The sequence below is a fragment of the Puntigrus tetrazona genome, chromosome 6 (genome assembly GCF_018831695.1).
Source record: "Puntigrus tetrazona isolate hp1 chromosome 6, ASM1883169v1, whole genome shotgun sequence".
NCBI lineage: Eukaryota > Metazoa > Chordata > Actinopteri > Cypriniformes > Cyprinidae > Puntigrus > Puntigrus tetrazona.
In genome coordinates, this window is record NC_056704.1 from 13,625,331 (window position 1) to 13,638,205 (window position 12,875).

The 12,875-nt window shown below is 37.9% G+C and overlaps 1 protein-coding gene across 2 annotated transcripts in view; it reads right to left on the reverse strand.

The window, feature by feature from the left end:
• Nucleotides 1-12,875, reverse strand: part of nme7 (NME/NM23 family member 7) — a 31,430-nt gene that overhangs the window by 17,815 nt on the left and 740 nt on the right. For both annotated transcript variants that reach the window (XM_043241546.1, XM_043241545.1), the window contains exons 2-7: nt 10,080-10,181; nt 9,828-9,994; nt 8,090-8,200; nt 4,913-4,963; nt 4,515-4,722; nt 4,287-4,392 (exon numbers count right to left, since the gene is read on the reverse strand). In XM_043241546.1, coding sequence (XP_043097481.1) covers nt 4,287-4,392; nt 4,515-4,722; nt 4,913-4,963; nt 8,090-8,200; nt 9,828-9,994; nt 10,080-10,181 — 745 coding nt within the window. The remainder of the gene's footprint in view (nt 1-4,286; nt 4,393-4,514; nt 4,723-4,912; nt 4,964-8,089; nt 8,201-9,827; nt 9,995-10,079; nt 10,182-12,875) is intronic.

A 12,875-nucleotide genomic window follows, 5' to 3' on the forward strand; every position in this document is an offset into this window, starting at 1 on the left:
ATTTGAGATGCTAACACAAAGGTTTCAAGTTCAATACCAAGTAGCAGTGACCTAGGAACTCACGTGATCCTGCTCTTGCTCTGACTGTCCCTGCAGTTAAACAACTATATGTAAGACTTATATGCAAGACTTTTGACCTTCCGTTTAACCGATATGATCATGCAAAGTTAAAGGCCAACAAACATGAAGGAGTGACTTCAAAGGACAGACTTTGATCTCAATAACACGAGAGTGAATTTCTAAGCCTGCTCCTTTGGAGTGCTGAGATTGTATTAATAAAGGGCAAGGTGCTAAATGCACTGAGTAACACTGAATTAGAGGTTTGTGGTTTCAATTTCAGCATGTAGTACAAAAAAAAAAAACTATAAATCACATTTACAAAGCACATATTTAATCAGATCATATTTCATTCAATTCAATTTGCAGCGTTTTTTCTCTCATATCTTTAAGAGAAAGGGCAAATACTACATAGCACAAAACGTGATTTCATTTATATTTCAATAGCTGGAAAGGGCAAGGACAGACAATCTGTTTAACATTTCCATATTTAAAAATTCACCTTTAACATTAAAAAATTTTTTTTTAAGAAAAATGTGATATGGTGTGAACGCCATATGACAGATAATTTCCCCATGCACCGTAATAACTGCTCTAGAGAATTTTCTTTTGTCACATAAATGACGTCTTCACACATCTCTAACCCTCCCTTGGCATCACCAGTGACCCTAAGGGTTCCAATTCTGACAGCAGCTTCCAGACACAATCTGCCCTGTTGCTAGGCAATGGTATCAGGACTGCCTGGCTACACATTTTTCTATTCCAGTCATGAGAGTTCAAAACAAAATAAACTGCTTTTCTATTAGCCAAGACGTTTCAATGAAAAAAAAGGATTCACTGCAGGACATTTATGCTTAAAACTTCAAATTGTTAAAGTGACTCTGGCCAGTAGTTTAAGGAATAAAAGAAAGTCAAATCTGCTTTGAATGTCTAATATCAGAAGGCTAGACTTGTACAGATACGTCCAGCTACAGCTAACTTTAGTGTTAGACTTTGAACCATATGGCGTGAATCTCAGAATACATTAATGAATGGTACTCAAAGTTTAAGCCATTTCACACTGACCTTGATGACAACATTAAACATCTAGAAGAAACTCACTTCACACCACATACTAGGTTAATCATTGCATTGCATTAAAAGAACAGAAAATGTGCCACAACTTAGTGATATGACCCTAACACTGGACAATAGGTTTGAGTAAATCATTATCCATTTATTATGGCATGCTGCTTGCTGGAGTATATATCAGGCGCAGACAATTCACAGAAATATGACCTTTAGCTTACCTAGAGCTACAGTATGCACAGTCACTATGCATGGAATATGATTAAAAAAACTAAGCCATGCGGTATATTATTTTCCACAGTATACACTGCAGTCCAAAAGTTTTTTTTCCCCTTTTTTGTGGGGGCCATGCTATCACTTCCAGTACTTCTTGTTCTTCTTTACCTTGAAGACAGTGTTTAATGACTTTGGCTGTATGTTTGGGGTCATTGTCCTGCTGCAGAACAAATTTGGGGCCAATCATACGCCTCCCTTATGGTATTGCATGGTGGATAAATATCTACCTGTATTCCTCAGCATTGAGAATACCATTAATCCTGACCAAATCTACAACTCCATTTGCAGAATTGTAGCCCCAAACGTTCAAGGAACCTCCACCATGCTTCACTGTTACCTGCAGAAACTCATTGTTGTACTGCTCTCCAGACCGTCGACGAACAAACTGCCTTCTGCTACAGCCAAATATTTCAAATTTTGACTCATCAGTCCAGAGCACTTGTTGCCATTTTTCTGCACCCCAGGTCCTATGTTTTCGTGCATACTTTAGTTGCTTGGTCCCACGTCGATGGTATGGCTTTTTGGCTGCAACTCTTCCATGAAGACCACTTCTGGCCAGTAGGTGTACTTGGGTCCCACTGGTTTCTGCAAGTTCTGAGCTGATGGCTCTGCTAGACATCTTCAGATTTCGAAGAGTAATAAGCTTGATGTGTCTTTAATCTGCTCCACTAAGGTTCCTTGGCAGACCACTGTGTCTAAGATCATCAAAGTTGCCCGTTTCTTGGTACTTCTTCAAAAGAGCTTGAAAGCACATCTTGAAACTCCAGTCTGTTTTGAAATCTTTGTCTGGGAGAGACCTTATTGATGCAGTATAACTACCTTGTGTCTTGTTGCTGTGCTCAATCTTGCCATGACATGAAGCTGTTTTTCACAACCTCACCTTGGTAGCAGAGCCTCCTACACAGCTGTTTCTGTTTCAGTTCCTGACTGGGTTTCAACCTACGTGTGACATTGATGATAATTAACACTTGTTTGATATAACTAGTTGATATATAATCCTACAAAATCCCCGACTTTGTGCAAGTGTACCTACAAGAATTGATGTTTAATATTTGAAGGCAAAAGGTAGTAATATTGATTTGATTTAGATTTTTCATTTATTCACCCACTTTGCATTTTGTAAATTGACAAAAATAAACAATCATTATTTATATTTCGGAAAGCATTCTTTGTTTACAGCATTTTTTCACACCTGCCTAAAACTTTTGCACTATACCACATATAAACCCCCAAAACATTATAGACCCCATATTTCTGAAATTTAAAGTAGACAAGAAAATGCACAATGCTAAAATTCTTAAGGTTTCAGAGCAAAATTAACATAGGTGATGACAGACTTGTGATCACTCTTACGCAATGTGACATTTCACAGAGTTTCAAGTGAAAATATAGTTGAGGGATGCGAACAACATGCTATTGTAGTCTATAATCCAAAAGTAATGTTACAACACAAGGTGAACCAAGCCACATGACTATCCAGAACAACTGAACAGAGCGGTTGCCAAATAATCAGTATTATATTACAATCATGTAGGCCCTCTAACAGCAGGGAATTTCATTATTGGCTATTTTTATTTACTCCTTTTGCAAAGCTGGTGGGCTCTAGACCTCCAATCAAAAGGTAATAAGAACTGCAATCCTCTTTAAATCACTGGTTGCCAGCACTTTTGATGGAGGCCTAGAGAGCAAACACAATGCAGGAGGTTGGTAGCCGAAATATGAGTGTGGGTGTGCGATTGAATGGAAAATGGGGTGCGTAATAGAGTGTAGATAAAAGTGTAGGCAAAATGATATTAGGTAGAAGCTAAAAGAGTGCCCATAAGACTTCAGTGTTCTTATTTCAACACAAACTTACATTTCTGAATATTCTTCAACTATTTTGATGAACATAATGTGTGTTTATGTTTAACATTCCCTCCAGGTTAATCAGCCCACAGCAATGTACAAAACCAACTTGGGGCCTGTTTAGTCAACGACCACTATGTGAAATATCTACCTCAGCCCTATCGAGAGGATTTGAGATTTCACAGGTCAGTGCTCTGGCGGCATGCTCCATGAACAGGGATCAGGAGACGGATTTGGACAAATCCGGAGCGAAGGCTTGGTTAAGAGTACACACTGGCTTTGGGGGTTTTATATTCGTCAACATATAACAAGCAAAACAGCACTAGGCCAGGAGGGAATGAAGACAGTTACATATGGAGAAGACAATCACAAAAGGACTAAATGACTCTGAAGTTGCACCTTCGCTAACTAAACTGCTCCTTTCATTCACAAGAACTGGGTTTCTACACTTCCAGTACTAGTGTTTGGCTTAAGGTTACCTTCATGTTATATACTTTATTGTTATAAATAGCAATTAAATGTAACAAGGACAGCTTAAAATCAAATTATTTAAAATATACATGCCAGAATATAGTACAAACATATTTTTGAGCCATAACCTGGGAATTGTATAATTATTTTAGAAATTTTCATGATTTTTTTTCAGGCCTGGTTTTAAATTTCTCTGATATTTCCAGAATATTGGAACCCTGGCACTTGCACCTTGACTTCTTCAATGTGTCAGATATGTGCTGCTTTCATGTAGAGATTGATATGATCCAATGGCACTCACACATACTGTGTGGAAAGGTTTTGAGTAACAATTGATGGGCTATGACATACTAGGAGTGTCATAGTCCTTCTAATGATAAAGCAAACTTATAAACTGTGATGGGTTAATAATACACTACTAACAGTACATTACAAATAGCAAATAATTAACTGTGTTATATCTCATCTATAATAGGTTATTTCAAAGACACCTGATTAGACATGACGATTATATCATCAGTGTATGTGTGTGTGTGTGTGTGTGTGTGTGTGTGTGTGTGTGGGTTTACCTTCTGAGATGGCATGAGGTTTAATGATACAGCAGGTGCAGTCTGAGTACTTGGCTGTGTTGGAGGGACCGTGTCCAGTAGTGGAAGGGAAGAAGAACTCAAGTTCCTATATAGTTATAATTGAAACACATAACCCGATCATGAGCATATTAGCATATTACTGAACAAATATGTCCAAAACATGATTCTGGGCTTGAATAATTCCTATTTTAGATGCTTTTTTGTTACCCGTGCAGCAGATGCCAATGAGTCTGACCCATGTCCTGCATTCTTAGTGCCATCAGTACCAAACTGGCCTCTGAGACTATTCGCTGCATCTTTTTGTGCCACGCCAGAATCAGTTGGGCCCAGAACTTTTCTCCAGGTTGACACCGCCTCATCCCCCATTAGCTCCATAGCAATCATAGGACCAGAGCTCACAAACTGCACCAAATTACTGTTGTTGAAGAAGACAACTGGCTTTAGCAACTTTTGCTGTAGTGTTTACGATTGAATTTGCGGTTAAAAACATGCAGTGTAATGCAAAGTCATGCCAAAGTCACTGTGACAATCTGGTTCAGGTGTCAGAGTCTCCTTCAAAAGCAGCCCTTAAATATAAGTCAATCATTGACTCAGGAAAGACTCACTTGAAAAAAGACTTTGACTGATGTTCCGTGTAAAAGTCCGCTGCCTGCTTCCTGTAAGAAAGCCATAAAAGAACACAGGGTTAATAAGTGATCTCCAAACCCCATCGTCACTCTTATAGTGAAAACGAATACAAAATTAAGGAACTAAATGTTTAATCTTCATACCATTTTGTTGTAATTCTCTAATCTATTAGTTTAATGACATCAATCAACTAGTCCAAGAAATGAGATAATATGGTTGATACAACTTCCACATCTTCTGACAAGGACTGTCTCTGTCAATGAACAGCTGCTTGCTACTTTGAGAAAAGGTTAAAGCAGCACAACCTGACCAGGCTAAAACAACAGTCTATCAGAGGAACTCTCCATGTCAGCATATTTCTAGAGGAAAAGGAAAGATTAACCCTCAGCATTTTCCATTCTCTAAAAAATGTGTCACTAAGCCACATGTATAGTGACATACAGAGAAAAACGTATACTTCGAATTCACTTCAGCCATTTTGGATCACATTTTCTGCCAAATGGTCACAATTTACATTACTTACTATATACTTGCATCCAAAAATAAGTACAATATATTTATTTTACAGCACTTTTACAGCTACTGAAGTGGAATACGGGTAAAGTTAGGGACAGGTTTGGTGGTATGGCTAGGTTAAATGTGGGTTAAGGTATAAGGGTTGGGTCAACATTGCAATTATTAATGTAATTACAGAAAATAATTACAGATGCAATTACATATAGGTATTTTTAAGTGATTGAAAAATAAAACAAGTAAAAATGTAGCATTATACAGATAATAATAAAATAACACTGTTATGGGCTTTCTTTTTCATATATTTGTTATGATGTTTATACAGCACATGCACTAAAATAGTCAAGAGTTTATTACTATTTTATAATTTCACCTTAGTTTGAAGAAATTTGTTGAAGAAACAAAAATACACTAAGCACTTTTTAGCCTTGTCGAAGTTAACTTTATATTGTATTTTAAAGTTCTCTTATCTGCTTGTCTCATCCTGAATGGCGCTTTTTATTACCCACATGTGTAGTTACAGACGTGGACAAAATTGTTGGTACCCTTTGGTCAATGAAAGAAAAACTCACAATGGTCACAGAAATAACTTTAATCTGACAAAAGTAATAATAAATAAAATTCTATAAATGTTAACCAATGAAAGTCAGACATTGTTTTTCAACCATGCTTCAACAGAATTATTAAAAAAATAAACTCATGAAACAGACCTGGACAAAAATGATGGTACCCTAACTTAATATTTTGTTGCGCAACCTTTTGAGGCAATCACTGCAATCAAACGCTTCCTGTAACTGTCAATGAGACTTCTGCACCTCTCAGCAGGTATTTTGGCCCACTCCTCATGAGCAAACTGCTCCAGTTGTGTCCGGTTTGAAGGGTGCCTTTTCCAGACTGCATGTTTCAGCTCCTTCCAAAGATGCTCAATAGGATTGAGGTCAGGGCTCATAGAAGGCCACTTTACAATAGTCCAATTTTTTTCCTCTTAGCCATTCTTGGGTGTTTTTAGCGGTGTGTTTTGGGTCATTGTCCTGTTGCAAGACCCATGACCTGCGACTGAGACCAAGCTTTCTGACACTGGCTAGTACATTTCTCTCTAGAATTCCTTGATAGTCTTGAGATTTCATTGTACCCTGCACAGATTCAAGACACCCTGTGCCAGACGCAGCAAAGCAGCCCCAGAACATAACAGAGCCTCCTCCATGTTTCACAGTAGGGACAGTGTTCTTTTCTTGATATGCTTCATTTTTTCGTCTGTGAACATACAGCTGATGTGCCTTGGCAAAAACTTCGATTTTTGTCTCATCTGTCCACAGGACATTCTCCCAGAAGCTTTGTGGCTTGTCAACATGTAGTTTGGCATATTCCAGTCTTGCTTTTTATGATTCGTTTTCAACAATGGTGTCCTCCTTGGTCGTCTCCCATGTAGTCCACTTTGGCTCAAACAACGACGGATGGTGCGATCTGACACTGATGTTCCTTGAGCATGAAGTTCACCTTGAATCTCTTTAGAAGTCTTTCTAGGCTCTTTTGTTACCATTCGGATTACCCGTCTCTTAGATTTGTCATCAATTTTCCTCCTGCGGCCACGTCCAGGAGGTTGGCTACAGTCCCATGGATCTTAAACTTCTGAATAATATGTGCAACTGTAGTCACAGGAACATCTAGTTGCTTGGAGATGGTCTTATAGCCTTTACCTTTAACATGCTTGTCTATAATTTTCTTTCTGATCTCTTGAGACAACTCTTTCCTTTGCTTCCTCTGGTCCATGTCGAGTGTGGTACACACCATATCACCAAACAACACAGTGATTACCTGGAGCCATATATATAGGCCCAATGGCTGATTACAAGGTTGTAGACACCTGTGATGCTAATTAGTGGACACACCTTGAATTAACATGTCCCTTTGGTCACATTATTTTCAGTGTTTTCTAGGGGTACCATCATTTTTGTCCATGCCTGTTTCGTGAGTTTATTTTTTTAAATAATTCTGTTGAAGCATGGTTGAAAAACAATGTCTGACTTTCATTGGTTAACATTTATAGAATTTTTATTTATTATTACTTTTGTCAGATAACAGTTATTTCTGTGACCATTGTGACTTTTTCTTTCATTGACCAAAGGGTACCAACAATTTTGTCCACGTCTGTATGAACACACAAGGTTACTAAGCCCTTTAAAGCCATTTCACTCTGAAATCACCTGAAAATGTCTTCAGATTTACTCCTAACATCTCCTGTAATCTCAAGGTCAACTCCATTGGTCTGATTTGCTGAAGGGCACGGTTTAACTTTGTGAAAATTGTGACTATCATAACTCTCCAGTTCTTGTTCCCTTCTTTCTGTGACTGAACACATAATCTTTGTGATAGATGATAGAGCTAGACTTTTAGTCTGCCAGCACCCATACTGACTCAATTTTTGCAAACCATATAGTGACCTTTACAAAACAGGCCAGCAACTTTAAACACAGCCTCTTTTCTCTAACACTCTCCCTTCTCACTACTTCAGTTAATAATTGCTGTGATATAGGTCTACGTTTTTTCTTGAAGAAGTGACTTTGTCAAATCCACAAGGTAAGACTGTAACTAGTGCTGAAGTACTGCAACAAATTATGTATATTAAAACATAAACGACTTACCATGTAAGTTTGGTCATTCTGGCTTTTGTGACTATAAGGTTGGCATCATAAATCATTTGAATAATGTTGCCAACTTTTGTGACAGCATCCGGCTTAATCATAGCCAAAGTCCTAAAGAAGACACAAGACAGGAGTTTAAAAATTGAATCAGAAAGTAATAAGGAATCCCAGACATAAACCAAAGCATCAACAAATTGGATATAAACTATATTGGATATAACTATAATCTATAATGGTATTTCTTCTGTAATTTTGTTTTAATGAGTGAACGAGTGTGTATGTGTGGATGCATTGGATTTTGAAACCCTAGATTTAATATTTTATAAGATTTTATAACATGTTTATAGATTTATTAGGAAGATTTTTTTAAAGATATATAGTATGCAAGATAAAGATGCCACAGAAACACATACAGACCTGTCTAAAGCAAAGACACCACATTCATAGCGCAGCTATTCAGCACCGTGAATACTTTATACTATACTTATTATTTACATTTTAGAGCTCAAAGGAAACACACAGCAAATGTCAATTACTTAATGCACAAATAAACAACTGTTGCTGTCAGACTTGAGAAAGGCTGGTTGATAAACATATAAGTCGCTAAAAATTTAGCAATAATTTAGTTATCATTTTAATCTGAAAGTCTAGTTACATTTTATAAAAAAGGAATACTTTGATCTTTGAAAATATATTTAAAATTTACCTTAAGCATTAGATAACATTGCTGTTACAGCAATACATATGATGCCCTGACTACACAACAGCAGTCATTTGAGTAGGCAGCTCAATTTACTTTGAAGAGTGCATATCGCCTTGAGTCTGTCCCTCTGTAATCTTTTCCAAATTTATATTCAAGGCACGCCACTAGGAATCTCAAAGGAGAGAAAGAGCAGTGGGAAACAGTGTGAATGTAATTAATATAAGAGATGAAAAGGAAGTGTTGACTCATTAAATCAGTAATCACTGATCAGTGGTTTTCATTAGTAGGGGAAACAGCAGCTCATCATCGCTTTATAAAAATTATATTAGCAGGTGTTTAAGGAGGAGGGACAACAGGGGAAAAAACTGAAAAAGGTTGCTAATGGCTTTTTCTTGTGATATACAATACGCTATTCATCACACTAAATGAAGATGATTAAACATTTCTACTGGTGTTCTGGAAATAGTTCATCCAAAAAGGTATGCTGTTTCAAACCTATATTATTTTCATTATTCATAATGAATTTGACTTATCTGCTTCATTTCAACTTAATTTTCAACACCATGGGTGCTGGCAACTGTTTAGTTAACAGCGGTTTTCAAAATAAGAACAACGTGAGGGTGAGTAAATGATGACATAATTTTCATTATTGGATGAAAATGACTTACTGGAAGGGAGGATTAACTGTAAATGATGACTTAATGTAGGTTTTCTGTTACACAAAACTATTGCATGGCTCGCATACAGTACCTACAGTAAGTCATATTGATGACTTTTACTATTTTACTTTAACGTCATTAAGTTTGTGTGTGTGTATACTTTATACTATTCAGTCATCATTTACTCCACCTCGTGATGATACAAACCTGTATGGCTTTCTTATAAGAGGATGTTTGGAGATATGCCTCACTTCTTGGGCCATTAAACAGAAATTCATTTTTCAAGTATCATTTTTATGTTCTGCAGAAGGGTTATACAGGTTTGGAAAGGCGAGTTTTGTCTCAGCAGTGGTATTCCTCAGCAGGAATCAAGTACCTCTCCTTCTTGCTGCCGAGTTTGTTGGCTGTGTACTGATCCCCGTAACCTGTGAGATTCAGTTGACGGGAAAAGATGTTTACTCGGTTGCCAACAAACAGATCTTCTGGATGAAGCTCATCAAACTTGGTCCTGCGCAGGAAGGTGCGCTGGTTCTTCACATCAAACTATATAAGTAAAGCGTACATGTGAATGGACAAATCTTAACCATAGCTAGAAGTCAGAGTCTGAAATCGGAGTATAGGAACGCACCATCTCAACGGAGCCATCTTTAGGGTAGTAGAGCAGCTGGTATCGTCGCAGGAGAGCAGCACTGGGGTCGTACCACTCAGCCAGAAAGGCAAAGCGCTCATCCTGTGCATAACACAACACACACAACAAAACACACAGTCAAGCCAGGCACGGCAGGGGAATGTCACTGATCTGACCCTCATGCTTGGACAGGGAGTCACAACAGCCGCACTCTGACCCTCAACACAGACGGGCAGCTGGGCCTGCTAACATGCTGAGTCAGAGGTTCAGAGCCTTTTGATCCTCTGGGGAGACTCTCTGCAAATGAGGAGCCATTATCCAGCTGCTGGAGCTACTTGTCTTGAAACTGTGCACTACACACTTGTGCAAACATTAGGGCTGCACAAATATAGAAACTACCAATAGATCAATAGACTAGAGATATTTTTTTATTAGAGCGGCAACCCAGAAATGTTGTGTGGGGCCCTGTGATGAGGATGGGCCTGGAAAATTTTTAGAATGGCCCTTTATGTTTACAAAAAAGAACTAAAACAAAACAAAAAAACATATTAATGTATTTTTTCCATGTCCAACCATGTTTACCAACAAAACAAAACAAGAAAACAAGAAAACCTTTTAATTGCACGTCATATTGTTTGCACCATTTATACTACAAAATGGCGCAGAATAGTATGCAAATTAGGAAAACAGCTACGGTGACTAAACCTATATTTACAACCTAATTTAATAATGTAGGATACTGTGTGGACAACTGCTTGCGTAGGAGCAGGAGCCTCAAGACATTACCATTTTCATGACAATGAGTTTTAGTCATAGCCAAGATTTCATGAAAACAAAGTATGCAGTAAGTTATTAAAATGACAGCATCTACATCTCTGTGAGTGTGAATGTTGTTTTACTATTAAGTGGCTGATTTCACCTTGACACCAACTCAGAAGGTGCCCTTGAACAAAACATGGAGAGCAAGCACTTTGGTGTGATCTTTGTTCCCCACAGAGCACCACCTTGTGGGTGAAATTCATAGCACAGACTGTGATTCAGGGCGACAGAGCTGAGGCCGTGATGAAATGATCTGTTAATCTACTGTTGAGCACTGGACATCAAAACTCAAGCAAATAACAGCGGGCCTACAACAGTGAAGATCCATTAATATTCATAATAACTGACATAATAACTGGCAGATAATCATCAGTGTATATCAGAATGGCAGTGCTTTAATGTTGCATTTCTAGGCACTATGCCATCCATCCTCCAGGCCACATGCTTGCTAATTCATAGCGGCAACGTGTCAACACTGAGCCCAAACACGGCAACACATTACCCTAACTAATTTAACAACAGATCATTAGTGTGTCTGCAACATAACGCGAATGCTTTCTCATTCATCAAACCATAGAGACTCAGAGAGATTCCCTTTAACGTAATTGAGCTATCTCGAATCTAACAGGGCCTCTTCCCCCAAACAAGAGCTATTTTTACCCCTCAGTCAGCTGGGACAGAGATAATATTGAACAGCCTTCTTTGTACAAATACGCTGAGGCACAGGTCTGAAAAGCCATAAATCACATCTGGAGGCTGTATTAGTGTCACATTAAGATTTTCACAGTGAGGTTTTGTGCCAAAGCTAAAAGTGCCGTAATGAAACTGATGCTTATTATCACCTCTCATATAAAGCCATATACCAGTCAGCAATATGTAAATGTTAGGACTGTTGAAATAATTCACATTAAATAATGTACATACTGAAAATATTGTGTTACATAAGATTTTTTTAATTAAAGATACATTTACATTTACTACATTTACTAATGTGACTTGACTTTTTCCAGTAATGATTGAATAAATATTAAAACTTGTTTTCTGAAAAAGTATCCAAACTAATGTTTAAAACTTTGTGAATAGAATATGACAGAAACAAGTTATATATTAAAACACTAACCTACATTTTCGAGATCAAGACGACTGCAGTGTTTGGTGACATTTTTCCAGTCTGAAAGAGTTTATTTCAGCAGGCAGTCACCCCCTACAGCACATAAGGGCTCTGTTTCCACATTCTGCCTGCGGCCAAAGTTACCTGAGGACATCTCTGAGCCTAAGACGAAATATCCTATGGAAAGCTTTTTCTCTGATATTAGTATAGCTGTTTTTGTTCTTAAGTGAAAGCGTAACGAAAAGCCTTTTTTTTTTTCCTGAATGGAACGAAAGCAGGAATCAAGGCATTTTGAGGGGGTGCACAGCACTTAATGAACATTCCAGCACAACAAAAATCACAGACTCCTGGTTAATGATCCTGGCCAGATCGAACTGGAAATAGCTAGGCTTATCTGCCACCTCTGAAACTCTGAAAAATAGGGCTTTCCTCTCAGAGCCCTTCTTGGAAGCTGAGACTTTCTCAGACACCTGCTGCTGCCCTATGCTATCACTGCAAACATTTCATGCTGTCTGCATGGAGATGGATCAATGTACACTACTTAAGGAGACAGAATGTGAATTGGAAAATAAACATAGCGTAGAAGCACAACAGAGCAAGTAGATGATGGTGAAAGTATCCTGTTACCTAAAGAATAACAAGGTTTAGATTTTTGAGCAAATGACACTAAAAAAGCATATCATTCCACTTAATGACATTAAAGCTTCTGACTGAACCGTATCTGTAATTTCAGTGGAAAATGGCATCCTCTATCTTCAGTGTGATGTTGTAGAGCCTCAGCTAAGACAGCTTGTTTTCAAATACAGTGGGGAAACAGTTAAGCAGCTTTACCAAAAACTACGTTCAGTAAGAGCTTTCTTTTGAAA